The 24,278-nt window shown below is 42.3% G+C and overlaps 1 protein-coding gene across 5 annotated transcripts in view; it reads right to left on the bottom strand.

Moving 5' to 3' along the window:
* Positions 1-24,278, bottom strand: part of KALRN (kalirin RhoGEF kinase) — a 786,138-nt gene that overhangs the window by 312,853 nt on the left and 449,007 nt on the right. For all 5 annotated transcript variants that reach the window (XM_075933149.2, XM_075933142.2, XM_075933143.2 and 2 more), the window contains exon 11: positions 7,449-7,640. In XM_075933149.2, coding sequence (XP_075789264.2) covers positions 7,449-7,640 — 192 coding nt within the window. The remainder of the gene's footprint in view (positions 1-7,448; positions 7,641-24,278) is intronic.

Below are 24,278 nucleotides of genomic sequence, written 5' to 3'. Positions count from 1 at the left end.
AGCCTTAGAGATTTATTAGGGCCATAAGCTTTCATGGGTAAAACCCACTTCATCAGATGAATTGGAGTGGAAGTTACAGAAACAGGAGTATATATAAGGAAGAAGTTGCTTATGTTAATGAAACTAATCAAGTCAGGGTGGAAATGGATCATTCACAGCATTTGATTTGGAAATGTGAATATCCAGAGAAGGGAAATTGTCTTTGTAATGAGGAGTCCTGTGGCACCTTATAGGCTAACAGATTTATTGGAGCATAAGCTTTCATGGGCAAAGACCCACTCCATCAGATTCATGTGGCAAAGTGGGTCTTTGCCCACGAAATCTTATGCTTCAATAAATCTGTTAGTCTATAAGGTGCCACAGGATTCCTCGTTGCTTCTGCAGATTCAGACTAGCACGGCTCCCCCTCTGATACTTGTCTTTGTAAAGCGTTAACCAATTTAAATCCTTATTCAATCTTAAATTCATAGTGTGGAATTTGCAAATTAATTCCTGTTCATCTGTCTCCCTTTGCAACCTGTTTTTGAAATTCTTTTGTAAGGTGTGGTTTTGCAAATACAGACTAGCATGGCTACGCCTCTGAGACTTTGAGTCTTTGTAAAAAGAATTTACCCACAGGCAATATGGTGTTTTTGCCTGCTATCATTTTCCTGTGGAAGTTCATTTAAGAGTGTAGTGATTGTCTGGATTCACCCACATACTTGTTACTGGGGCACTAAGCGCACTGGATGAAGACATACTTGATGGGGCCCCATCCTGAAGGAAATCTTTCCTTCACTCCCACTTCTGGCCTTCAAACAATCCCCCAACCTCTCCAAACTCATCATCAGAAGCAAGCTTCCCAAAACCAGAATGCACCAACTCAAAGCAGCACCAAACTCTAACAGAACAATAGATGAAAAACCTACAGACATATTTCCACTTCTACAATGATCAACACACTCCGGAATATACCTTTCAAGAGTTGTGGATCCTACATATGCTTATCACAACATGTGGCATACCTTACCCAGTGCTCTAAATACCTCAGTAGTAACTGTCCGAGACAGAACATCAGAAATGGCTGCCCATCGCAGGGAGCCATATCCTGTAATACCTCTAAGGCTGGTATAGGGGGCTCTGTCTGTGAGGTGGAGTGTTTTCCATATAAGGGCATGTAAATTAATAATATTCCCCTGCTCGCTCCACCCATTGCAGTGAAAGATCAGCCAATGGGCTGACTTGTGCTCAGGCCTGCTACTCCACCCACTGCAGCAAAAACCAACCTATGGGGTGATAAGTTCACAGGCAATAAAACAGGCAGGCAGCCCCTCTCTCACGGGGATTCGCATCGAGTGAACGCCTGGCCTGATCACCCAGACGCCTTGCACCCCCCGCTCTCGAGTCTTACTGAGCGTACTCCGAGTTGGTCGACCCGAGTGGAGATAGTTTATGAGCATGTGACCGGTACTTGTGTTCCTGCTGTCTCCAGAACTGGTATAACCTCCTCCCTCCCCCCCCCCCCCCGCCATCATCCCTATCCTAATTGATTTTTTAGTTGTCCTTATTGCTTGTCAAGTGACAGTGGCTAAAAAGTTACTAAGTTAGTTTATAAATAGTTGTGGTTTAGGTTTTTTACTGTTTCCTTGTATAAAGTTGTGTAAATAATCAGCCCTATGAACAATACCAGTGTTAATTCAACTGTTCCTAACCCCTGGGCAGTTATTGGGAATTATTGTGATTTAGAAATGCCTCAGGGAATTGTTTTGTGTTGTCTGGCAATCTGTTTAATTTTTGTTCTGATGATTGTCTGGCTCCATCAAAATAAAATCAGTTTGTGCTTTTTAAAACCCCCAGTTGTGGTCTCATCCTTTCCGGCATCCCTTCGAACCTCGTGTATTACGGGGACTGACAGTAACTATTTGGGATGGGTGAAACCAGATAATCACTACATTCTGAAATGAACTCACACAGGAAAATGATAAAAGACAAAAACACCCAGTCACATATGGGGAACTGCATTACACAAAGTGATCACTCCATGTGTCACCTATCAGTCCTCATCCTCAAAGGAAACCTGAGAGCTTAAATTCATAATGCAGCTAGATACCGAAGGACTGAACAGAGACACTGGATTTATGGCTTATTACAACAATCAGTAACCTATTAGCTACCTCTTTTATACCTATGACTGCTGATGTACTACAACACCTTAAATGATCCCTTAGTACACTTGCTAATTACTAATACTAAAAAGCTTCAGGGGGTAGCCGAGTTAGTCTGTAACTGGAAAAACTTAAACAACAAATAGTCTAGTAGCACGTTAAAGACTAACAAAACATGTTGATGGTTTCATAAGCTCTTGTGGGCACAACCCACTTCTTCAGATGAGCGGAGTGTTGGAAGTCCAGATCCAAGAATAAATAAGGGAAGGAGGGAAGGGGGAGAGAAGGGGGAAAAAATGAAGGGGAGGAAGAAAAAAAGACAGTGAGTAGATAAGCTTCAGAGGGATAGCTGAGTGAGTCTGTAATAGGAAAAACTTAAAAAAAAACAATTAGTTTAGTAGCATCTCAAAGACTAAATAGTTAAAAGAGGCTGATAAGAACCATTAGTTAGTACTTGGAAAGGAAGATGACCAACATCAGATTCTACACAGACATCAAGAACCATTAGCACCTTCATTGTTTGGTCAGTTGATAATGTGCGAGCCATCCGATATCACAATTCAAACCATTAGTATACAAATTAAACTTGTGAATGAAGTTAAGCTCCAATCCTTCTCTGTGTATTTGGCTTGTGGAATTGGTCTGAAACAAAACAGCAACTTGGAGATCCATTAATGAGTGTCCAGGAAGAGGAAAGTGTTCTCCAACAGGTTTTTGTGTGTTGCCTTCTCAAATCTAGGGCAGGAGGGATAGCTCAGTGGTTTGAGCATTAGCCTACTAAACCCAGGCTTGTGAGCTCAATCCTTGAGAGGGCCATTTACAGATCTAAGGCAAATCTGTCAGGGATGGTACTTGGTCCTGCCATGAGGGCAAGGGACTAAACTCAGTGACCTCTCAAGGTCCCTTCCAGCTCTATGAGATAGGTATATCTGATTTGTGTCCATCAGTTCTTTCCCATAGAAACTGTACAGTTTGGCTGATATACATTGATGGCATGGATCTCATTAGTGTATGTACAGTTAAATGAGCTGCTGATGTGGTTGGGTCCAGTGATGAAAACGCTTGTGTAGATGAGTTGGCACTGGGGCTGATTGCAGGGGTGGGTTCCTGGATGCTTATGGTGTAGCTGTACTGTGTGATTACCAGAAATAATTTGTTTCAGTTTAGGGGGTTGTCTGTAAGTGAGAATTGGCCTTTCCCCCAAGGCCTCTGAGAGTGAGGGGTCATTTTCCAGGATAGGTTGTAGATTTTTGATAATGCATCGAAGGGGTTTAAGTTGTGGACTGTAGGTGATGACAAGTGGAATTCTGTTGTTTTCTCTTTTGGGCCTATCTTGAGGGAGTTCATGTCTGGGTACTTTTTTGGCTCTGTCAATCTGTTTTTTCACTTCTCCAGGTGTGTATTTCAGTTTTAGGAATGCTCTATATAGACCCTGTATGTTTTTGACTCTGTGGGATTGGAGCAAATCTGGTTGTATCTTAGGGCTTGGCTCTATAGAATAGATTGAGAAATGTGTCTAGGATAGAAGCTAGAGGCATGAAGGTAAGTATAGGGGTTGGTGGGTTTCCGGTATATAGTGGTGGACATTTGTCCATCATTTAATTGTACTGTAGTGTCAAGAACGTGGATTTTTCGTGTGGACTCATCCAGGCTGAGGTTGATGTGGGGTGGAAGTTGTTGAAATCTTTGTGAAATTCTTCAGTGGTCTCTTTCCCGTGGGTCCATATGATGAAGATGTCATCGATGTAACGTAAATAGAGTAAAGGTGTTAGGTGGCGAGAGCTGGGGAAACATTGTTCAAGGTCAGGCATAAAGATGTTGGCATAATGTGGTGCCATGTGGGTGCCCATGGCTGTGCCCACGAAAGCTCATGATACCATCTACATGTTTTGTTAGTCTTTAAAGTGCTACCAGACTATTTGTTGTTTTTTAAGTTTTTCCAGTTACAGACTAACTTGGATACCCCTCTGAAGCTTGTTTAATATGTCAGACAACAGCACAATACCTGCCCTGAGGAGTCTACAAGCCAAAAGTGTGACTGGGCACAGAACAAAAAAAGGCACTGCGATGTAAACAACAGGTCTATCGATAATACCAGATTATTTTGAAATAAATTATTTCAAAATAACAACTCTTAAAATAACTATTTTAAAATAAACTTATTCATCTCACAAGCAGGAGTTTGTTCAAGACTGATTTGTGTGACCCTTGGTATTCTCAAAGTGGTCGTGGACTGGGTTTCAGTTAGAGATCAAGAAATCTGTATATTCCTATGAAGAAAGTTAGCTAACATAGAAATGGGCAAAGAGTTTAAACCCGTGGTCCCCAACACGGTGCCCGCGGGCACCATAGCGGGGGGGGGGAGCGCCGGCCCCGGGCACGTGGTGCTTGCGGGGGGGAGGGAGGGAAAAGGGGGGGAGTGCGGGGGGGAGGGGCGGAAGCGCCGGCCCCGGGCGCGCGGCACTTGCGGGGGGAGGGGGAGGAGAACGGCCACGCCCCCTGGCGCCGGACAACCTCAAAAGGTTGGGGACCACTGGTTTAAACACTACCATAGGGAAAGATGGAAAAGGAGAATAATTTCTTCACCTTTAAAGAGTTCAATCATCTATTTTACAGCCATACTGAAAAACAACATTTATGTTGGTTAATTTATGTTTGTTAAAATTCAAGGTCCAAACAAAGCCAAGCAATGAGTCATTTTCACTTAGGACAGCCTATTTATATTATGAAAAGACAAACCTAGATCCAAGCATGTGCCTAGACTCTATTGTTATAACATTTTGTCCTTTGCACCAGCTCACTTCTGGCACTCTTAATTTACTTCATTGTCTCTTCAGTGTTTGCTACATCTGGCAGATGAATACTAAAACCACTGCAATTTCTTCACTAAACCATTTTGGCAAAAAACATGCTGTTAGGGCCATGTGATTAATACCAGTGCTTCTAATCTACGATATTGAAACATGCTAGTGGAATGAAGACAGTAACCAGGGGATGAAATTCAGTCCTACCACACATAGTGAAATAAGTGCCAAAAGTCTAGAGAAGTGAAAGCTTCCCCTATATAGCAGAGCTACTATGCATCTCCCAGATCCTTGTGACAGCTATGGACTACAGTTCCACCTGCAGCATTTCTGTACTCATTCCAAAGGCTATCAAAACCATTGACTTCCCATAAGCAAGGATCTATGGCTCCTTCCCTGGTCTGCTGTCACTGAAGCCTTTGAATCGGCTCCAGGTGGGTTTGCAAAATCCACGTCTGATGTAAATAGTGCACATTGTGGTCTTCTCTCATATCTCCTGCATCAAAACCAGGTAGAGTTTATACAGTACAAAGGTTCTAGTATTATCCTTTCTGCAGCAAGGAGAATTTTATCCTGACAGAGATTCTGGGCTGATTCACCACAAAAAGTCTCAGAAGGGTAGTAAACAACGAGTGGTCCTGTCGCACCTTAGAGACTAACAAATTTAGTATAATATACTGAATATAGTATCATGGAGTACTTCTACACTTGCTCCCTAGTTCGAACTAGGGATGCAAATGTAGGCGACCAAAATTGCTAACGAAGCGGGAATTTAAATATCCTGCGCTTCATTAGCATGACCTCGCCGGTGCATTACTCCACTCAACAGCTGTTTCGAAAGTGAAAGTGTGCGCCGGGATACGTTAGTTCAAACCAAACCCCTTGGTTCAAACTAACGTTACTCCTCATTTTTTTTAATGTGCATTACAGAATCAGGACCTTTATTGAAACTGTGTGCACCCTGCTCTTCCAATATTTCATTACTTTATCTCTAAGATTTACTAAAAGTGAGGCATATACTGCAAATCATTAATACTTTCTAGGAGGCTACCTTTGATTTTTGTTTATGAACGTTCCCCCACTTTGTTCAAGCCCATTATAAATGACTTTTTTTCGTAATTTGGAATTCAACTAATATAGACAAAACTTTCAGCTAATAAGAGCATCTTTATGGATCAAGTGTGATCTTGCAAATAGATGCTACAAAGCATGAAAATAGTGATTCTGACTAATTCCATCTCAGAAAAAGCCCATCTTTAATAGTCACTCAGGCTGTGTCTACATTGGCATCCCTTTCCGGAAAAGGGATGCTAATGAGACACTTCGGAATTGCCCTTTTCCGGAAGATCCCTTATTCCTACTTTCAAGGGCTTATTTTCCGGAAAATCGCGTCTAGACTGGCGCTTTTCTCCGGCAAAAACCCCGAGCCAGAAAAAAGCGGCAGCCATGTAAATGCAAATGCCGCGGGGGATATTTAAATCCCCCGCGGATTTGCAATTCCAAAGTGTCTCATTAGCATCCCTTTTCCAGAAAGGGATGCCAATGTAGACACAGCCTCATTGTTCAATGGTCTACAGAAAAATGTGAGGTATGCTTTAATTACATCCTCAGTGACCTCCTACTTGATGTCTTGTCCATGGTATTTGTGTTGAGACAGCCTTATCTTTGAATGTTTTTCACTTTTTACACTAAACAGCATGCACTCAGGTTCTCACTGAGTCATCAAAACCTCATGTGTATGTGTACTTATAACCCCTTATGGTTAATTTTGAAAACAAAAATCAGCTTCATTAACCAGTTTAATTTTTCTAGTGACTCTAAGTAATAATGGCTATGTTAATTTTTCTAGGAACAGTAATAATGGCTATATTAATTGATGCTACATTAAAACAGAATTCCTTAAGGAGTACATATCACACTGCAGGCACATTTATGTCTAATGGGTTTAATCTAATTGATGTTGTTACAAAAGATCTCAAACATAGGCTATGTCTACACTATAGGCTTTTTCCGATTGCTTTTCCAGAAGAGGTATACAGAGCTCCCCGAAAGAGTACATTTGCTCTTCCGCAAAAAAAAGCGGAAGAGCAAATGCGTTCCCTGAACGTGGTGGAGTTTTTCCAGGATACCTCCAGGATCCTGGAAAAACCCTGCAGTCTAAGTGTACCCATAGTATAAATGGCCACTTATTTTACAGTGCCACCTTTTAATTGTGAATTAACCACTGTTTGGCTTTTTTTTGGGGGGGGGAGCGGGGGGAAAGAGGGCATAGTGTTGCACTAGTTTACTGTTCCACAGCATGCATACAAATGGTTTAAGCGCATTTTCTCCACTTTACTGAAGTCAGGGCCCAAAGATCCAAATCAAACAATGCAGGAATTTGGCATTTGCCCTGTGCAATAAATGCATCCTGTTCGCGTTCTTTTAGCTTTTACCTTGTAAATTATAAGTCTGTTGCATTATTGTGTAATATAGAGAAATTCCATCACGTGCATCTTACCTCTTTGGTATGAGTGTGGAAGGAGACAGACATATCCAAGAGAAGTTTCCTCTGTTCCACTCTCCGCACAAAGTCCTGAATCCGCACTTCCAGATGCCGGGCTGCTTTGTAGATCTCTTCAGGGTCACATTCCCCAGTCTGAGCCAACTGCTCTGCAGCCTCTAAAAGCTTGTCTGCATTTGTGTATGTATTCTACCAGCAAAAAAGCAAGGAACAGAGTATGAGTAATATGTGGCAAGTAAACTGCTGCTTGCACTTTTAAAAGCAAGAAAGCGAGTGTAAAATAATGGTAATAATTCCCTCTGGTGCTGCCATCTGTGAGAGGAGCAAGTATTAACCCACACAGACTAATCCCTGAATATGCATTAAATAGTTTCTTGTTTGAAATGCACACCATTATAGTGCTAGCCTGCCTGACAGATAAATATGATTCTGTACTTGATTTTTACCAGAATTCTGAAATTTCTCAAAGATACAGTAATGAAGCAACTGGAGTTAACCACTTCAGAGGCAGAAGTTGTTTTACACAACACTTGGCAGTACATTGGTTACGATGGATTCCTAATGGCTATCATATTACATGTAATAATTTTATGCTGAAACATCTCATCTGCAAGAAATGATTGCCTTTCAGTGTGAAATTTTGTGTTCAAATTGTTTCTTTGTTTGCTCTTATCTACTGTACACTTGATTAATAAGAAAGAGCCAATCACTCCTACCATGGACTGGTATGATGAGATTACTTATGAATCACAAAATCGCCAGTATATGTCTTAGATACTTACCTGGCTCTTATCACTCAAGTAGCTGAGCATTTCACAGTTCTTTAATGTATTTATCCTCATAACTCGCCTGGGAGACAAGGAAGTCCTATTATCTCTTTTTTACAGATGGGAAACTAAGAAATACAGTTCCATCTCTCTCAGAATCTGCAAAGCTCAATTTAATAAAATTTAAATTTTGGGGTCAAATTTGTCTGAAAAATATCCCTATAACAGGGAAACCAAGCTCGAAAATGACAGTACCCCAAAGAGCCTATTTCACTCACAGATACTTTTATCACCATCACTTTACCTGGAGAGGAATAAATGACAGTAAGACTTTTTGTGTGTGTGTGTGTTTAATTTCCTTGCCTTTATTTATGGTTTTAATAACACTCTCCACCAGTTTTCTCAGGTGACAGCACATTCTGTACTCTGAGGTGAAGTCTAACAATAATATGTTTGTTATCAATGCAACTCAAGGAGCTCTTTGAAGAAGTATTTGAGCCATTAGTTATCATCTTTGAAATGTCATGAAGACAGGAGAGAATCCAGAAGACTGGAAAAAGGCAAATGTGGTGCCCATTTATAAAAAGGGAAATAAGGACAACCCTGCAATCTACACACCAGTCAGCTAAAATTCTGTGTCAGGAAAGATAATGGAGCAAAAATAATGAAGGAATCCATCTGAAAACATCTGGAGGATAAGAAGATGATAAATAACAGTTAACATGGGTTTGTAAAGAACAAATCATATCAAATAACCTGATACCTTTCTTTGATAGGATAACAAGCCTTGTGGATAAGGGGGAAGTAGCAGATGTGATATACCTAGACTTTAGTAAAGTATTTATACAGTCTCACATGGCCTTCTTATCAATAAATTAAAGAAATACAATGTTCATGGGGTGACTAAGGTGGGTGTGTAACTGGCTGCATAGCCATTCTCAGAGAGTAGTTATTAACGGTTCAGTCTTGCTGGAAGGGCATAACAAGTAGGGTTCTGCAGGGATCAGTTTAGGAACTGGTTCTGTTCTTCATCAACGATTTAAGTAACGACATAAAGTTTGCAGATGATACCAAGCTCAAAGGAGCTGCAAGTGCTTTGGAGGACAGGGTCATAATCCAAAATGATCTGGACAAACTGGAGAAATGGTCTGAAATAAATAGGATGAAGCTCAGTAAAGACAAATGTGAAGTAGTCCATGTAGGGAGGAACAATCAGTTTCACACATACAAAATGGGAAGTGATTATCTAGGAAGGAGTACTACAGAAAGGAATCTAGGGGTCATAGTGGACCACAAACTGAATATGAGTCAACTGTTGCCAAAAAGAAAGCAAACGTCATTCTGGGATGCATACAAGTGTGTTGTAAGCAACACACAAAAAGTAATTATTCTGCTCTCCTTTGCACTAACTAGGCCACAACTGGAATACTGTGTCCAGTTCTAGGCAGCACACTTCAGAAAAGATGTGTAGAAATTGGAAAAGGTCCAAAGAAGAGCAATACAAAAGAGTAAAGGTCTAGAAAACATGACCCATGACGGAAGATTGAAAGAATTGGGTATGTTTACTATGGAAAAGAAAAGACTGAGAAGGGACATGATAGCAGCTTTCAAATACCTAAAAGGATGGAGCTAGATCATTCTCCTTAGCTTCTGATAATGGGACAAGAAGCAATGGGCTTAAATTGCAACAAAGGAGATTTAGGTAGGCCTCAGCTGGAATCCCTGGAAGGGATTCCTGGCCAAGGAATGGTGTGGCCATAGTCTATATTGGGGTGGGCAATAATTTTTGGCTGGGGGCCACTTCAAAAATTTTTGGGTAGCCCCGAAGGGGCGTGGACAGGATGCTTCTGGGCTACCCCACCCACAAACCATGATTGGTCTGGGGGTGGGGAAGCCCTTTGCCCCTCCTTCCCACTAGGCATCCAAGCCCCTGACAGGGTGGGAAGAGACTTTGCACACTCCCCCACACCCAGGCCAATCAAGGCCTGTGGGTAGGGGAGCACGCGAAGCCTTCTCCCGCCCTGCGAGGAGCACATGGCATTTAGAAGTGCCACCCGCTCCTCGCAGGGCTGGGGCAGAATGAAGGAAGCTTCACGCAGCTCCCCTGCCCCTAGGCCCTGATTGGCTCGGGGGCAGGGGGAGTGCCCTGCCCCCACCCTACGTGAGCATATGGCACTTTGAAGTGTGCTCCTCACAGGGCAGGGGGGAGGGCAGAGGAAACTTGCATGTGTCTCCCACCCCCAGGTCAATCAGGGGTTGGGGGCGGGGTAGTGCGTGACGTCTCCTTCCGCTCTGGGAGGAGCGCATTGTGCTTCAAAGCGCTGCGTGGTCCTGCCAGGGCGGGAGCAAGTTTCGTGCACTCTCCCGCCCTCAGGCCTGAATTGGGCAGGGGAGTGGCAGGGCCTCCACGGGCTGGTTCAACCTGCTTGGCAGGCCGGATCCGGCCCACGGAGGCCCTTTTCCCCACCTCTGATCTATAACAATGGAGCTATCTGAACATGCATCCTCCTAAAGCAGGGGTGGGCAAGTTCTGGTATGTGGGCTGGATCCAGTCCACAGGGTCAGTTCCTAGTAGCTCATACCTCCATTTTTACTTATGCCTCTGCAAGTATTGGAAAATCGCAGCTCTGGTTGGCCACGAATCACCATTCATGGCCCATGTGAGTGTCGAGAAGCAGCGTCCTGGTCTGTGACGCTTCCCACTGCTCGAATTGGCCACGGACAGATTCACGATCAACCAGAGCTGTGATCCTCAAATACCTATGGAGGTGAAAGTAAATATAGTGATGGCCACCTGCCAGGGATTATGCCTGTGGGCGGCTGTTTTTGTATTGCCCATTCTATCCTAAAAGGAGAGGCAATGAGTTCACTCCTGCTGTGTGATGTGGAAAGGGAACTTGAGAAGGCCCTGTCTCTCTCTGAAGCATAGTATATGTTGGTGCTCTCATTCAGGAGGTGCAGTTGTGTACCAATTATATATAAATGAACAAACATGGATGAAATATTTCTTGAGTTCTAGAGGATATTTTTATGTTTTCATGAATCTCTGCCCTTCCAGATCCCAGGCAGGACATGGAATAGATGGAAAATATTACAGGAGAATCTGTTCTTGGGCATTTCCTGCCTCAGTGAAATCACAAAGCCTGTTCTTTAGAGATTTCCAACTGAGCTTTGCAGACAAGTGGTTCAGGTAAACTCTAGAAAGGCAAGTAACCTTTCAGAGTTATCTGAACTAAATTTGAAGTTCAGACCTTGGTGTACACACAAAGGAACTGTCATCCTTTGACATAAAGGAATATAAAAACAGCAACTATTTATTAAGGAAGCACAGAGTCTTTTCCCCCCAAATAAACTAATAAAACACACCTGCAGTCTGTGAAGTGTACTCAAGTGTTTCATTGTAGATCAAGCTTTACCTGCACATTCTTATTTTAAACACACATTTTCCAGAAAATTAACTCTCCCCAGCCCACCAGCAAAGGAGTGCTAATAAAAAATCCATCTAAGGGGAAGCTAACAAGCTGTGTCCTAAATTGGTATTTCATTGCTGTTTCACTTGCTTTCATATGTCATTCCATATACCTCATCAATTCCTTCTCTAGTTACACTGTAAGACAAGGGTAGTCAATTATTTTTTGCCATGGTCTAAATATTTAGTCATGCTATTGTCAAGATCCAGATGCTAGAGCAAATAATAGTAATTAAAAAAAGATAAAAAGATTTCAGAGTCCAATCAAAAGTGACTGAGGTCCACGTTTGGCCTACAGTCTGCCTATTGATTATCCCTGCTGTAAGTTCTTCAGGGCAAAGATCTTGTCTTATGTGTTTGTAGCTCCTCTTGCTCTTTTGATTCTATATTAATAATATTTTGAACCAGATTGCCCTTCAACACATATGAAAAACCAAAAGCAGGGATTTTTGGAGGATGAAATATTTGAAATGCCCATTGAGGAGCTCTTCTTGAACACCCTTATCTGTCCTCTCACCAAAAGAAGGTCCAAACCCCACTTGGTTGACCCATTATTATGTATATCTTGAAGGATTTATCAGAAATATAGTATCTGTGTCACTGCAGAACTGCTGAGATTCTATATTCCCCCACTTTCCTTCCAGATAGAGTGACTCCATTGAAGCTGAGTTATCAGAGCTTGCCTTGTCAACCAGTATGAAAGAGCAGAGATGGGAAACTAGACGAGTTAATGTAGCCTGTGAGTAAAATTACTTTTGCTGGCAAAGTGGAGACAATGTACAACCTCTTCCCTGCAGCTGCGCCGTATGGCTCCCCAAACCTCTGGAAAACAATGCTACTGAGGCAGCTAGTCACTTTTCTACAGGGCTGATTCATTTGCAGTAAGTCTCTTGAATATGCAGATTTGGTAGAGACAGTTGACGGTTAAATAGTAACAGTAACAGTTTCATTGGTTAATAACCTTCTGCTGGATTATTTTTTATTTGACAGTTGAAGGTTTTTCTTATTGATGTAAGATTTCTCCCTCCTCCCCCCAACAATGCATTAGCCTCCAAAAGAACAGACTGTAATGAGGAAATCCTTGAAATGCTATCCCACTGATCTACTCAATGGCAGTTTGTAACACTTAGGTGCCATTTCAAGCACAAAACCAATTTTCATCTCAAATCTCTTAATAACCTTTCTGTACTAATCCGAAACTCATGAAATCTGCAATCACAAGAAAATGAAAAACACTTCAGGCCTGAGGCCTCAGAATGGAAATCTCTCTAATTTGTGCTTTTGGAATTCATTTAAAAAGAACTATCAAAGTTTTGTTTTTATTTTCAATGTATAAGAAATAGTAAATATGATTATGGAAATGATTGCAGCTAAAATCCATCTCTCCATGTATAATCAGTAATGTTAGTTATCAAATATTACTATGGGGTCAGATACCAACATTCACTCTATTTGTCTCAGAGGGGTAGTGGTGTTAGTCTGTAACTTTAAAAACAATGAGTAGTTGCATGGCACCTTAGGGCATGCCTAAACAGCAACATTATTTCAAAATAACATTATTTCGAAATAACATTATTTTGAAATAATCTACATGCAAGTCCATTATTTTGAAACTAGCCAATTAGCCCGTCATAGGGCGGGATTTTCATGTCTCTCCTCCACGTCAGTCTTCTCTCCTGAGCCTCCGGTATCTCGCTCCATCTCTCTCTCCTCCTCCTCCTGCCTCCCCCCCCCCCTCAGCTCTCCTCCGCCTCCTGCCTCTCTTTCTGTCTCTCTCTCTCTCTCTTCCCCTCCCCCTCCTGCCTCTCACTCAGGGGACCGCGGAGCCCAAATGGCCGTTTGGGCTCCGCACTCCCCGTGCTGCATGGGGAGTGCAGAGCCAAAACGGTCGCTTGCGCCACTTCTCCCACATGACGGCTTGGCTGAGCAGCGCAGAAGTCAGCTGAGCACCACAGCGAGAGGCGAAGGGGGGCAGGGCGGTGACGTTCATGGCCAGGGGGCGGGGCCTGGAGCCGCTGTCACGCCGCACGTCCCCGCACCCTTTCGCCTCCTGCCGTGGTTCTCAGCTGACTTCTGCGCCGCTCAGCCAAGCTGCCACAGGGGAGCAAGCACATCTCTTGCGCAAAACTACATGACAGTGTGGACGCGCTCTTGTGCAAGACCTTTTGTACAAGAACCCTTGCATAAAACAGTTCTTGCACAAGAAGCCTGCAGTGTAGATGTAGCCTTAGAAACTAACGAGAGAGAGAGAGAATCATGAGCTTTCATGGGCAAATCCCACTTCTTCAGATGAGCTTGTGTGGAGAAAATGGGAATGCTGCCCCAAGCCTCTGTTTGTCAGGGGGCTGAATATGGTTGACAGGAGAGGGATCATGCGATGATTGCCTGTTCTGTTCACTCCCTCTGAGGCATCTGCTATTGGCCACTGTTGGCAGACAGGATACTGAGCTAGATGGACCTTTGGTCTGATGCAGTATGGCTGTTCTTATGTTCTTATGTAATGTTGGGGGGAAAAAAGGAAGTGTTGTTTCATCATTATTAAGGATTTGATAAACTATAGGAGACAAATAAAGGCTTCTTAAGAAAAAAATTACTGACATTTTCATAGTGTCAGTACATTGCACACCTCCTTGTGCATGTATTTAACATAAATAAAAGTCAAAATCTCATGGTGTTTTGCATGGTGAAGCTCAGCTCTGTGATTCTGCTGTCACTGAAACAATGAAAGAAACATTAACTGATACCCTATGATACCCTATGCCCAATACCAATGTTGAGATAGTTAAGTATTTGTAGAACAGTGATCACTCCTGTCCAGTTCTGTTTCATTCAGCCTAGGAATCAGGCATAGGAATCAGATGGTGACATTAGCACCACATCTGTCTAGGAATCAGCCTAGGAATCAGGTAGTGAAATTAGACAGCATCACAACAGTACTGTTGCCACATGAACCCAAACCCCATTATAGTGGGATGGCAGCACTGGTGCTACTGTTAATATACCTGTTTGAGGGCCCAATGTTTCTATTTTGTGAAAGATTTTTAAATTTGTTTTTTTTTGTTTTAAATCACAACACCACCTGAACATTTCAAAATTATCCATAAAAGAAAATTGAATTTTTTTTCCTTTCAGATCAAAGCGTGTCATTTTCATTTCAACTTTTCAATTTTATAATATACAAAATTTATAAACAAAAAATTAAAAATTCTGAAAATATCAAAATGGGATGTTTCAGCATTGCCTGAACTTTTTTGTTTTTTTCCCCCCCAGCCAAATGAACACAACTTTGCAAAATATTTTGCTTTTGATCAAATGGATAGGAAATATTTCTAAGTTTTTCTGACTAACTCTAATAGTTAAGGTTGAGTCTACCTTATTATTTAACAGCTAATTTTTTGAAATGCTCTAAAAGCCACACACATTCTGTGATTATATTGAAAATTGCTATGACTCATAGGAGTCTAAAGTAGAGTTATTGGTCCAAACTCAATCAATTGAGCATGGGAGCTGAAATACAGCTCCCCCCCCCCCCATTAGCCATGTGACATCTACATTTTAAATGTGTTTGCACACAGTTGGGGCTCAAACTATAGTCCTGATCCTTCCCAAACAGGCATCCATTTGTGCACGTCTGAGCTAAGCTAGTGTGTAGGGCTGAAGGGTAAAATTGCCCTTTTAATGAAGTATAGCTACCAAAAAGACATGTCTCCTTAATAATTGTGGACCAATTTTTTAGACACGGGATTTTATAACTGAAACGGTGTTAACCACTTTTGGACGGATTTGTTAGTAGCCTACTAAGAATGGCCTTTGAAGAATTTGTTATTGTAACTTTTTTATATTGTAACTAAAATCCCATTTTAAAGTGTTAATACATTGCAACTAAAGTGACTCCATATTGTAACTGAAACCCCATTTTAAACTTTGCACTGCCATAACTCTTTTTAAAGTGTGTGTGTCGGTAATCTCATTTAAAAGTGTGAATATGGGTGTGTGTAAAGAGACCAGCTCCCAAAGCCAGCCCATCTCAATGATCAGCTGCCAGAAACACCTTGGTGGCCAAAGAACAATGCAGGTAAGCCTTTCAAAAGAACTCATCCAAGAAAGAAAGACAAAACCTCCATCAAGAAAAGAAGATCTAAGTCGCATCTGCCATTAACTGATGACTCATGAAGCAGCGGGACAGGAAAATCTCTACTGGACTAAACAATATTAAAAATGGGTCCAAAACTATAGGGTTAGGTCTTTTGGTTTTACAATCATCCTCCAGGAGCATCAGAACATTCTGACTTGACCCGATTCCCCTCCTTGTGTCTAGACCACCTGGCCAGTGGACTAGCAAGAGCAACCGAGGCTGGTAATTAGATCCCATCCATGGAACTGTGTGTATGAGTGTGTGTATGTGTGGTGGATAATTTTAGAAACAAGTGACAGTAAATTAATTCTGAATTCACAATAAAGGTGGCCTTATACCCTGAACAAGATTCTGCTAGTTCTGTTCCTCTAAGTGTAACAAGTGGCTGATATCCACAATCCCTATGAAGAAGCAATATTAAAAATAGTTACTGAAGCCAAGATGCTGAGCTACAGAAACTCATTTACTGGTGTGCAGCAGGACGGGGGCTCTTGCAGACCTAAGTGTTTGCAGGCAGCCTGATGTCAGAGTAAGTGCTTGGCCATTGAACCAAAGCTGTGTACTCTATACTTCTAGGTTTTCAAAAGTTTAAGTACAGGTGCACTTACCATTCTGAAAGGATATGAGGCATTTAACCTGAAGCAACCTTAACTCTGTGTCAGCTAAATTTTGAGGGCAGTGAACTAAAGTAAATGGCAAAGACTCCAGCAGCTTCAGTGAGTTTTGGATTAAACTGTAAATCTGAAATGTAGGGCCATAGAGGACTATAAAGGGTCCTTCAGCAGCTCTATCAAATATCTTCCTTTACCTTCATTTCAACTGTGTCCTAACTTTTTTTTATCACACAGGACATTCCAATATTATTATTCCTACTTTAAAGATGGGAAACTCAGGCAGTAAGGTTTGAGTGTGAACCAGTTTTTGTTTAAGTAGGCTCCTTTCAGTTGACTGACTACTAGGAATTGGATAAGGTCCCTAGTTACTTGCTTAAGAATACAGACAGAGTCAGGCCTTGGGTAAGAGCCAGAACTAGAACGTAGAAGTTCCTGGCGCCTCACCCTGAGCATATGCTATTAGGTAATATTCCTCCCTTAAGAGCCTAGAGAATAAACATAACTGACAAAATGCTAAGTGTAATAGTAAGGCCATAAGAACTGCCATACTAGTCAGGACCAACCTGGCAGCACCCCAACTGCTCTGCCCAAGGGGTCCCAGATTCAGCCGCCGCTGAAACTGACCAGCAGCAGCTGAATCGGGGATGCCTGGGGCAGATCCAGACTATCGGAAGGGGGGGCTATGAGAGGTCTGGGGTGGCATCCCCCCCTACCCCATCCCAGACCCCTCATAGCCCCCCCTTCCAATAGTCTGGCATATCTGATAATCCGGCACCCCCTGGGTCCTAAAGGTGCTGGATTATCGGAAGTTTACTGAACTAACCACGTTGACTCCAAGATCTTTTTTTGAGTAGCAACGCTACATAAGAACTCATCATTAGATATATGTAGTTGGGATTAGGAATGTTAAATATCGGTTAATTGAATAGTCGAGTAACCTCATGAATTCTTATCGGTTAGTTGACTAGTCTATAGTCCCTGGGGGCGGGGCCGGCAGCTGCTATATCAGAGGCAGCAGTGCAACGTGTCAGGCAGGAGCTGGTCCATGAGGGGAGCCAAGTTAAAAACTAGCTCCCCTTGTGGACTGGCTGCCTGTTGACCAGTGCTACTGCCTCTGATAAAAAGGCAGCAGCGTGGGGTGGCAGCAGCCCCTATCTAAGGTGGATCTGAGCTCCCAGACCCAGCACGAGCCGGAACTGAGACTGATTGCCTGCCTGCCAGGCTCCTAATACACTCTAAATACAGAGCCACAGCAGGAGTAGATTCTGGACCTGGCGTGAGCCAGAACTGAATTGGGCTGCTGGCCAGCCTGCTAAAAAATTTACTGGCAAAGATGGGGGGAGGGAAATGCATGTAGTCTATAGCGTTAACCTATAAGCTTTCGCTCATCGGTTAATTGGTTAATCAATTATACTATTATATCCCTAGTTGGGATTATTTTTTCCAATGTGAATTACTTAGCCCTTATCAATGTTGAATTTCATCCACAATTTTGTTGTTCAGTTTCCCATGTTTGTGAAGTCACTTTGTAACCCTTTGAGGTCAGCATCCAATTTAAGATGATTTTGTATTTCCCATATATTGTTATAAATTACTCTAATCCTTATCTCTCATATATTCAGTCCAATTGCATTATCTGACTCTTTCTGTTAAGTCTTTTTCTTAAAAATAACTCCTGTGTTTTTCTTAGATTAAATGCTGAAAGGAACTTGCATCTCATACTCAGTCTTTTGTTGGAGAACTATATTGTAATTCAATGAAGTGTTTCTGTGATTAATAAATTAGGCATTTAACACTGCATATGGCTAAATCCCTACCTCCTGAAGGTCATAGGATAAGTGTATGATGAGGATACAATCTATGATTTTATTTGGTTTGAGTTTCACATAATCAAATCAAGGTGTATTCTTACTTGTGTTTTATTACTCTAATTCAAACCAGACCTAGAAAGAATTATAGTTGCAGAAGTTAGTGATAGAGAAGATCTCCTAGACTGTGCAGTCAATCTTCCTTCCAGGGCAGGATTATTTTTTACTGTACCTTGGATTAGAGTCTTCTTCAGACAAATTTTAAATGTCCAAAGCAATAGGGCTTCCATCATCACCCTCAGGTGACTATTTTATAAACAAAAATTTTGGTGAAGATATTTTTACTTATATGCACTCTAAATCTTCCTTTTTAAAATTCTGCCCCATTAGTCCAATTTATACTTCCTTGTACTAGCATTCTTGATGTTTATACCCATTAAATATCTGGAATCTGTGACGTCTATTTCTCCCACCCACTTGGGTCCTGATTTAGCAAGCTATTAAAGAACTTGCTTATGTTTATTTTTAAACATATGCAGTACTTAAGTAACTTACTGAATCAAGGCCATAGACAGGACAATGAAACTTTTTCACACATTTGTTGGTGTTCTCTGAACACCTTTCAATTTGTCAATATGTTTCAGGAAATTACATGCCATATTCCAGATGTAGTTATTCCAGAGCTTTATTGATAGGGACTATTATCTTATAAGTCTATGACAAGATTGCCTCTGCCTATGCTACCCAAGTCTGCACTGGCCTTTTCTACCATCACATCCAATTGCAAATTCATGTCTAATTTGCTGTTTCATATCATTACAAATTTCAGTTACAATCACTATTCCTCAGGTTTCTCCTTTCTCATTTGGATTATTTTTCTACAGATATATTAAGCTGCATTATTCAAGTAGAGTCCTGTTCTATTACTTTCTGCCCACATTACTAATATATTGATGTCTCTGTCTTAATCAATATGTGTCTTTTCTCTTTCCTCACAGATATTTGCAATCCATCTCAAGTTAGTAACATCTGTGAATTTCAGGAACATGATGTTTACTCCATCTCCTAGATCAGGTCTGGGCAAAATATGGCCCGCAGGCCAGATCCAAGCCTCCAAACCGCTGGATCTGGTTCGCTGGCGCAGCAGGAGACTCAGGCAGACTTACTGCCTGCCCCATCCTCACACACTGCTCAGAAAAGCCAGATGCAGAGTCCTGGTTGTTTTTGAACAGCTGTGAGCCCAGAGGAAGGGGGAGAGGCTTTGCATTCTGTCCCCGTACCAGCATAGTCTTGTATGTTTGAAGTACTGGCAGCATGTCCCTTGGGCTCGCAGCTGTTCACAGAAACACATGGCCCCACAGCTGCCTGAGAAATCTGATGGGTTGTTGGCAGGGAATTGCCCAGGTAAGTCTCCTGGCCGGCACCCCAGCCCTTCCCTCCCCCCATCCCTGTGTCATCCCACACCTGTTCCCTACCCCACATAATATAAACCCTTTGCCCCTCCCCTGCACCTATACCGCATCCCAGATCCTGCACCTCCTCCTGCCCAATGTCACAACCCCCACCTGTCCAAGGTTAGAACCCAAATCCCTGCACCCCAGTCTCCTACCCCAGGTCACAACCCTCTCTTTCACCCAACTTCCCTTGCAGATCCCATACCCCCTTCTGCACCCCAATCCTTTAACCCAACCTTCCTTCTACATCCAACCTCCATCCCAGACCCCAACACCTCCTCCATTAATATTATGGAAGAGTATGGTCCGGCACCACTTTCCAAATTCTTAGAATGCCACCCCCCATCAAAAATTATTGCCCATCTCTGTCCTAAATTATTAAGGTCCCAATCTTGCCACCATGCTCACCTTGCTTAGTGGCTTGCTCTTTGCGTAGGTGTAAGAATTCAATAGGAATACTCAAAACTTACGGAACTTCTCAATGTGAGCAAAGGTGACAGAATCATTCACAATGAAGCTATGAAATACAATGAACTAAACTCTGATCCCCGTGGCACTTCACTAAACACTTCCTAGAGCTTGATACTTTGTCTGTATCTTTAGCATCTTACCAACATGATAATCTGAATTTATCTTATGCATTTTTAAAGTAAGACGCTGTGAGCCATTATATAAAATGCTCTATGAAAATCCAAATATTATATTTATCTAAACCCTTCATTCCTAAAAAGTAATCAAGATTATGCATTAACATCTGGATACATAAGACTTAACAGGAAGTGTGGGCTATTAGATTAATTTTCCATAATTAGATTTTTTTGTATTTTGGCATAGTCATAGAAATAATACTGTAGTTACTCCTTTTAGCTAAGTACTCACTTTAAAGAAGAAATGTTGCAATATATCTTTGATTATATCAGCCACCAATCTCAATGAAGAGTGCAGTCACACCATATTACAGGGGTGGGCAATAATTTTTGAAGGGGAGCCACTTCATAAGTTTCAGAAGTGGTTGCAGGCCACCCTGGAAGGGGCAGGGTCTTGGACAGAAGAGATGGGCCTTTAAATAGCAGGGGTTGAAATGGCTTGCGCCTCTCTGACTCCCTAGCAACACATTAGCAGTGGGGCCAGGAGCTTCATGCTCTTTCAACTGCTTCTATTTAAAGGGCTCACACCTTAGCAGCTTCAGGGAAAGCGTGAGCCCTTTAAATAGAAGCCATCAGAAAGGGCTCGCAGCTCCTGGCCCACTGATAACATGTTGCCTAGGAGCCACCAGGAAGGCATGAGCCCTTTCATCTCCTGCTATTTGAAGGGCTCATGCCTTCCCTGTAGCAGCTAACGCATTGCCTGGCAGCCTTGAGCATTCAATGTGCTCAAGGAGTTAGAAGTAACACAGGTAGCATGAAAATACACAGGAAAAAAAAATCAACATTTCTACAGGCACTACCTCATCAGGATGAAATTGACCTCAGGGCTGAATACTGCTATAAAAACCTTGTACTGCTGAAGCCCGATTTTGGAGATTTAACTGGCACGTAGGTGGTGCTGGACCTCAGTATACAATTGTAAGGGGACTGTTAGCCCCTTACTAAAACTCTGTGGGAGTTTTTGGTTTGCCAGCTCTCAGTATCAAAAGGGGAAGGGTCCATGAGACTGACAGACCCCAGAGACAATGGAAAGCAGCCAACACGCCAGCTCAGCCTGATTGACAGGTTGGACAGGCCAGTGAGGAGAGTGAGAGGCCAGGCCCCGTGCTCCCTGTGAGCTGGGATTGTTCTGGGTCTCTCTGAGCAAGGAGAGAGCTGAGAGACAGCTAAGAGCAGTGCAAGCTGTGTGCAGAAGAAGTCCTGCAGCAACAGAGAGCTGAGAGACAGCTAAGAACAGTGCAAGCTGTGTGCAGAAGAAGTCCTGCAGCAACAGAGCCAGACACACACAGCTCAAGGAGCACAGACCCTGTGTTGAGCAGCAGACTAGCAGTGCTCAGAGAAGCCAAAAGGGACAGAGAAGCAACGCAAGGCGCTGGAGACTAAGGCAGCACAGCCTACAGCTGGGTATGGTGAGCAGCTGGGACCAGCAAAGTGTGGGGAGAGGCTCTGGGCAGGGAGATATCACCAGCCAAAAGGCCCAGCAGGCCAGACTGGGAGATGGGTCTGGCCACTTAGAGCTTGAGGCTGTGTGGTCACTGCCAGAGCACGTGTGTCCAGCCTGCAGCCCCCCTGCAGCACATCCAGGGCCTCTAAGGGGCCTCTAAGGAAGAGACTATGAACTGTCCTTACACTCTGCAGACTGCTGTTTTGATGTCCCCGTGCTACAGAGCAGGGCTGTGTGTTCTCATTTAACCATTCTCATTTTTTTCTTATTCTTTTCTCTTTAACCAGTTGATGTTTAATAAATTGTATTTGCTTTGAACCTGATGAAATGATCACTGGGCCAAGAAAGCCTGCAGTGTAAAGAGAGCACCTCGGAGTGGGGACACCCTAACTCCTGCCCCTAGTGACTGCAAGATCAGGGATTAAGCCCCAGGAAACCTGGGCCCAGCCTTGTTGGGGTTTCAAGGACTCTGCTACTCAGGAGAGTGGAGGGGGAGCCCTCAGGATCAGGGAAGCCATGAGGTAAAGGAAGTGGGAGCGGGGACTCAGATCCTTTCGCTGGTCCATTTCACCGGGGTGTATAGAAGCCAGGAAAGTTCCCCACAATAGCGGGACCATTCCCCCGCTTACACAATGAATTTCTCATGAATACACACCTTAAGTGAAATGCATGTCCATTACACAGCTAAGTCAGCTCTGCATGCATGTCCACAGGGTCTACCAAGCATTTTTTAAATGGTCTAATATTGTTAAAAACGTTCATGAGGTACTATTTTCAAACCTGTTACGTTAAAGTAAAAGTAATTTTTACCAAAACACTCAAATACACTTACTTTAGCAAAGGACCATCCCTTGCTGAATTTTTTAAAAGCTGCAATAATTTTTTGAAGTAGGGGACTTACATTTTTAATCTTTATTCCTACTAAACAAGATATGGCAGAGCTGTGGCTGCTCAAAATCTTCACCACTAAATTTTCTCCCTTTCTACTAAAATATGTTTTAGTGGATTTTATGTCAGACAGAGACTCTGCTTGACAAAGATATAAACATGTGCTTAACTTTAAGCATATGATTAGTCCCATTGAACTCATTAAGACTACACGTGCTTAAAAGTTAAGCACGTTCAAGCATTTGCAATACTGGCACCCTATATAACACACAAGTTAGGAGTTTGCTTCTCTCCACTTATTCCTAAGGTCCGTTGAGGAACTGTGATCTGCAAGGACCTGCTGTGATCTGCAATGTGATACAGAATGACTTCTTCATGGAGGAAAATGATAAGTTCTGTTTCCATGGCCTATTCACTCTTGGATCTCTCTCCTGAAACAGTGAAGATTCGCAATTGAGAGAGTATAGGTTGAATTTCTCTAGTCTGGCATCCTTGGAACCTGACTGGTGCCAAACCACGGAATTTGACAAACTACTGGAGTCAATATTGTCTGCAGCATTACCAACATTTCCATTGCTTCCTGGGCTCTTAGAAGACATTTAGGGGTAAATTAGAGCTAAATAACAGCACCGAACACTGAGAGCCAGGACTGGTGGCTGTAAACAAACTTTATGGAACTGTGGGCAACTTGGCCACACCCATGATAAGTGGACATCTGGCTAAATAAAATCATACCGGACCATAGATATTGTTGGACTACAGATTGTCAGACTAGAGAGGTTGAACCTACAGTTTTGCCATATAAACACATGTCCACTAGGCCTGGTATGTCAACACCAGCTCATTTCACATATCGGAGGAACCAGTGTTCAGATTAAAGGATCTGACAGTTTCAATAAAGAAAATCTCAATTTCATCCCACTCTGGAACCTCCAGGAGAGATTTTCTATTTAATGGATAGGCTTAGTGAGTGGGAATAGGTAATAGAGTACCCAGGAGCTGTGTGGTAAAGACCGGAGCACACTGTTAAGAATATACCAAAAAAAAAAAAAAAAAAAAGTTGTAGGAAGAGGAAAAGAAACATGATAAAATGAAGTAATGAGATTATTCTAGCACAACATTTTTTGTCCTAGTATTTTAAAGAATTGGACCTGTGCCGGAAGAAGTAAAGATCTCTAAAGTTGACGATCATTTGCAAAGTTTACTCCCATCAGTTCATCATTGATAATATGCATAAAACCTGTTTGTTCTCTTGTTCCCTTGAAAATAGCCTTGCCAGATAAAGCCAAATTGAATTGAGTAACAACAACAATGGTAACAAAACAGCGAAAACAACATCACAACTCATCAGTTATAATGCCACTATAAATTAGTATTGGAGTTGAACTTGAAACTGAATTGTTTTTACTTAAGGCAGAAAGATCCCACAATATATGGTATTGTTTGGTGCTGCGGTGCAGCAAATGTACCCTAAATTTGAAATATCACTGGAACTGACTGATAATTGGGTGATCAGTGAACTGAATAAATAGGACTTACTCAAGTGACTGCTAGATAACAGAGCAACTAGAAAAGATTAATCAGAGCTGAAAAAAGCCTTT

This window comes from Pelodiscus sinensis, chromosome 7, assembly GCF_052426305.1.
Source record: "Pelodiscus sinensis isolate ZL-2025 chromosome 7, ASM5242630v1, whole genome shotgun sequence".
Classification (NCBI taxonomy): Eukaryota; Metazoa; Chordata; order Testudines; family Trionychidae; genus Pelodiscus; species Pelodiscus sinensis.
This window is presented reverse-complemented; position numbering and strand designations above follow the sequence as displayed.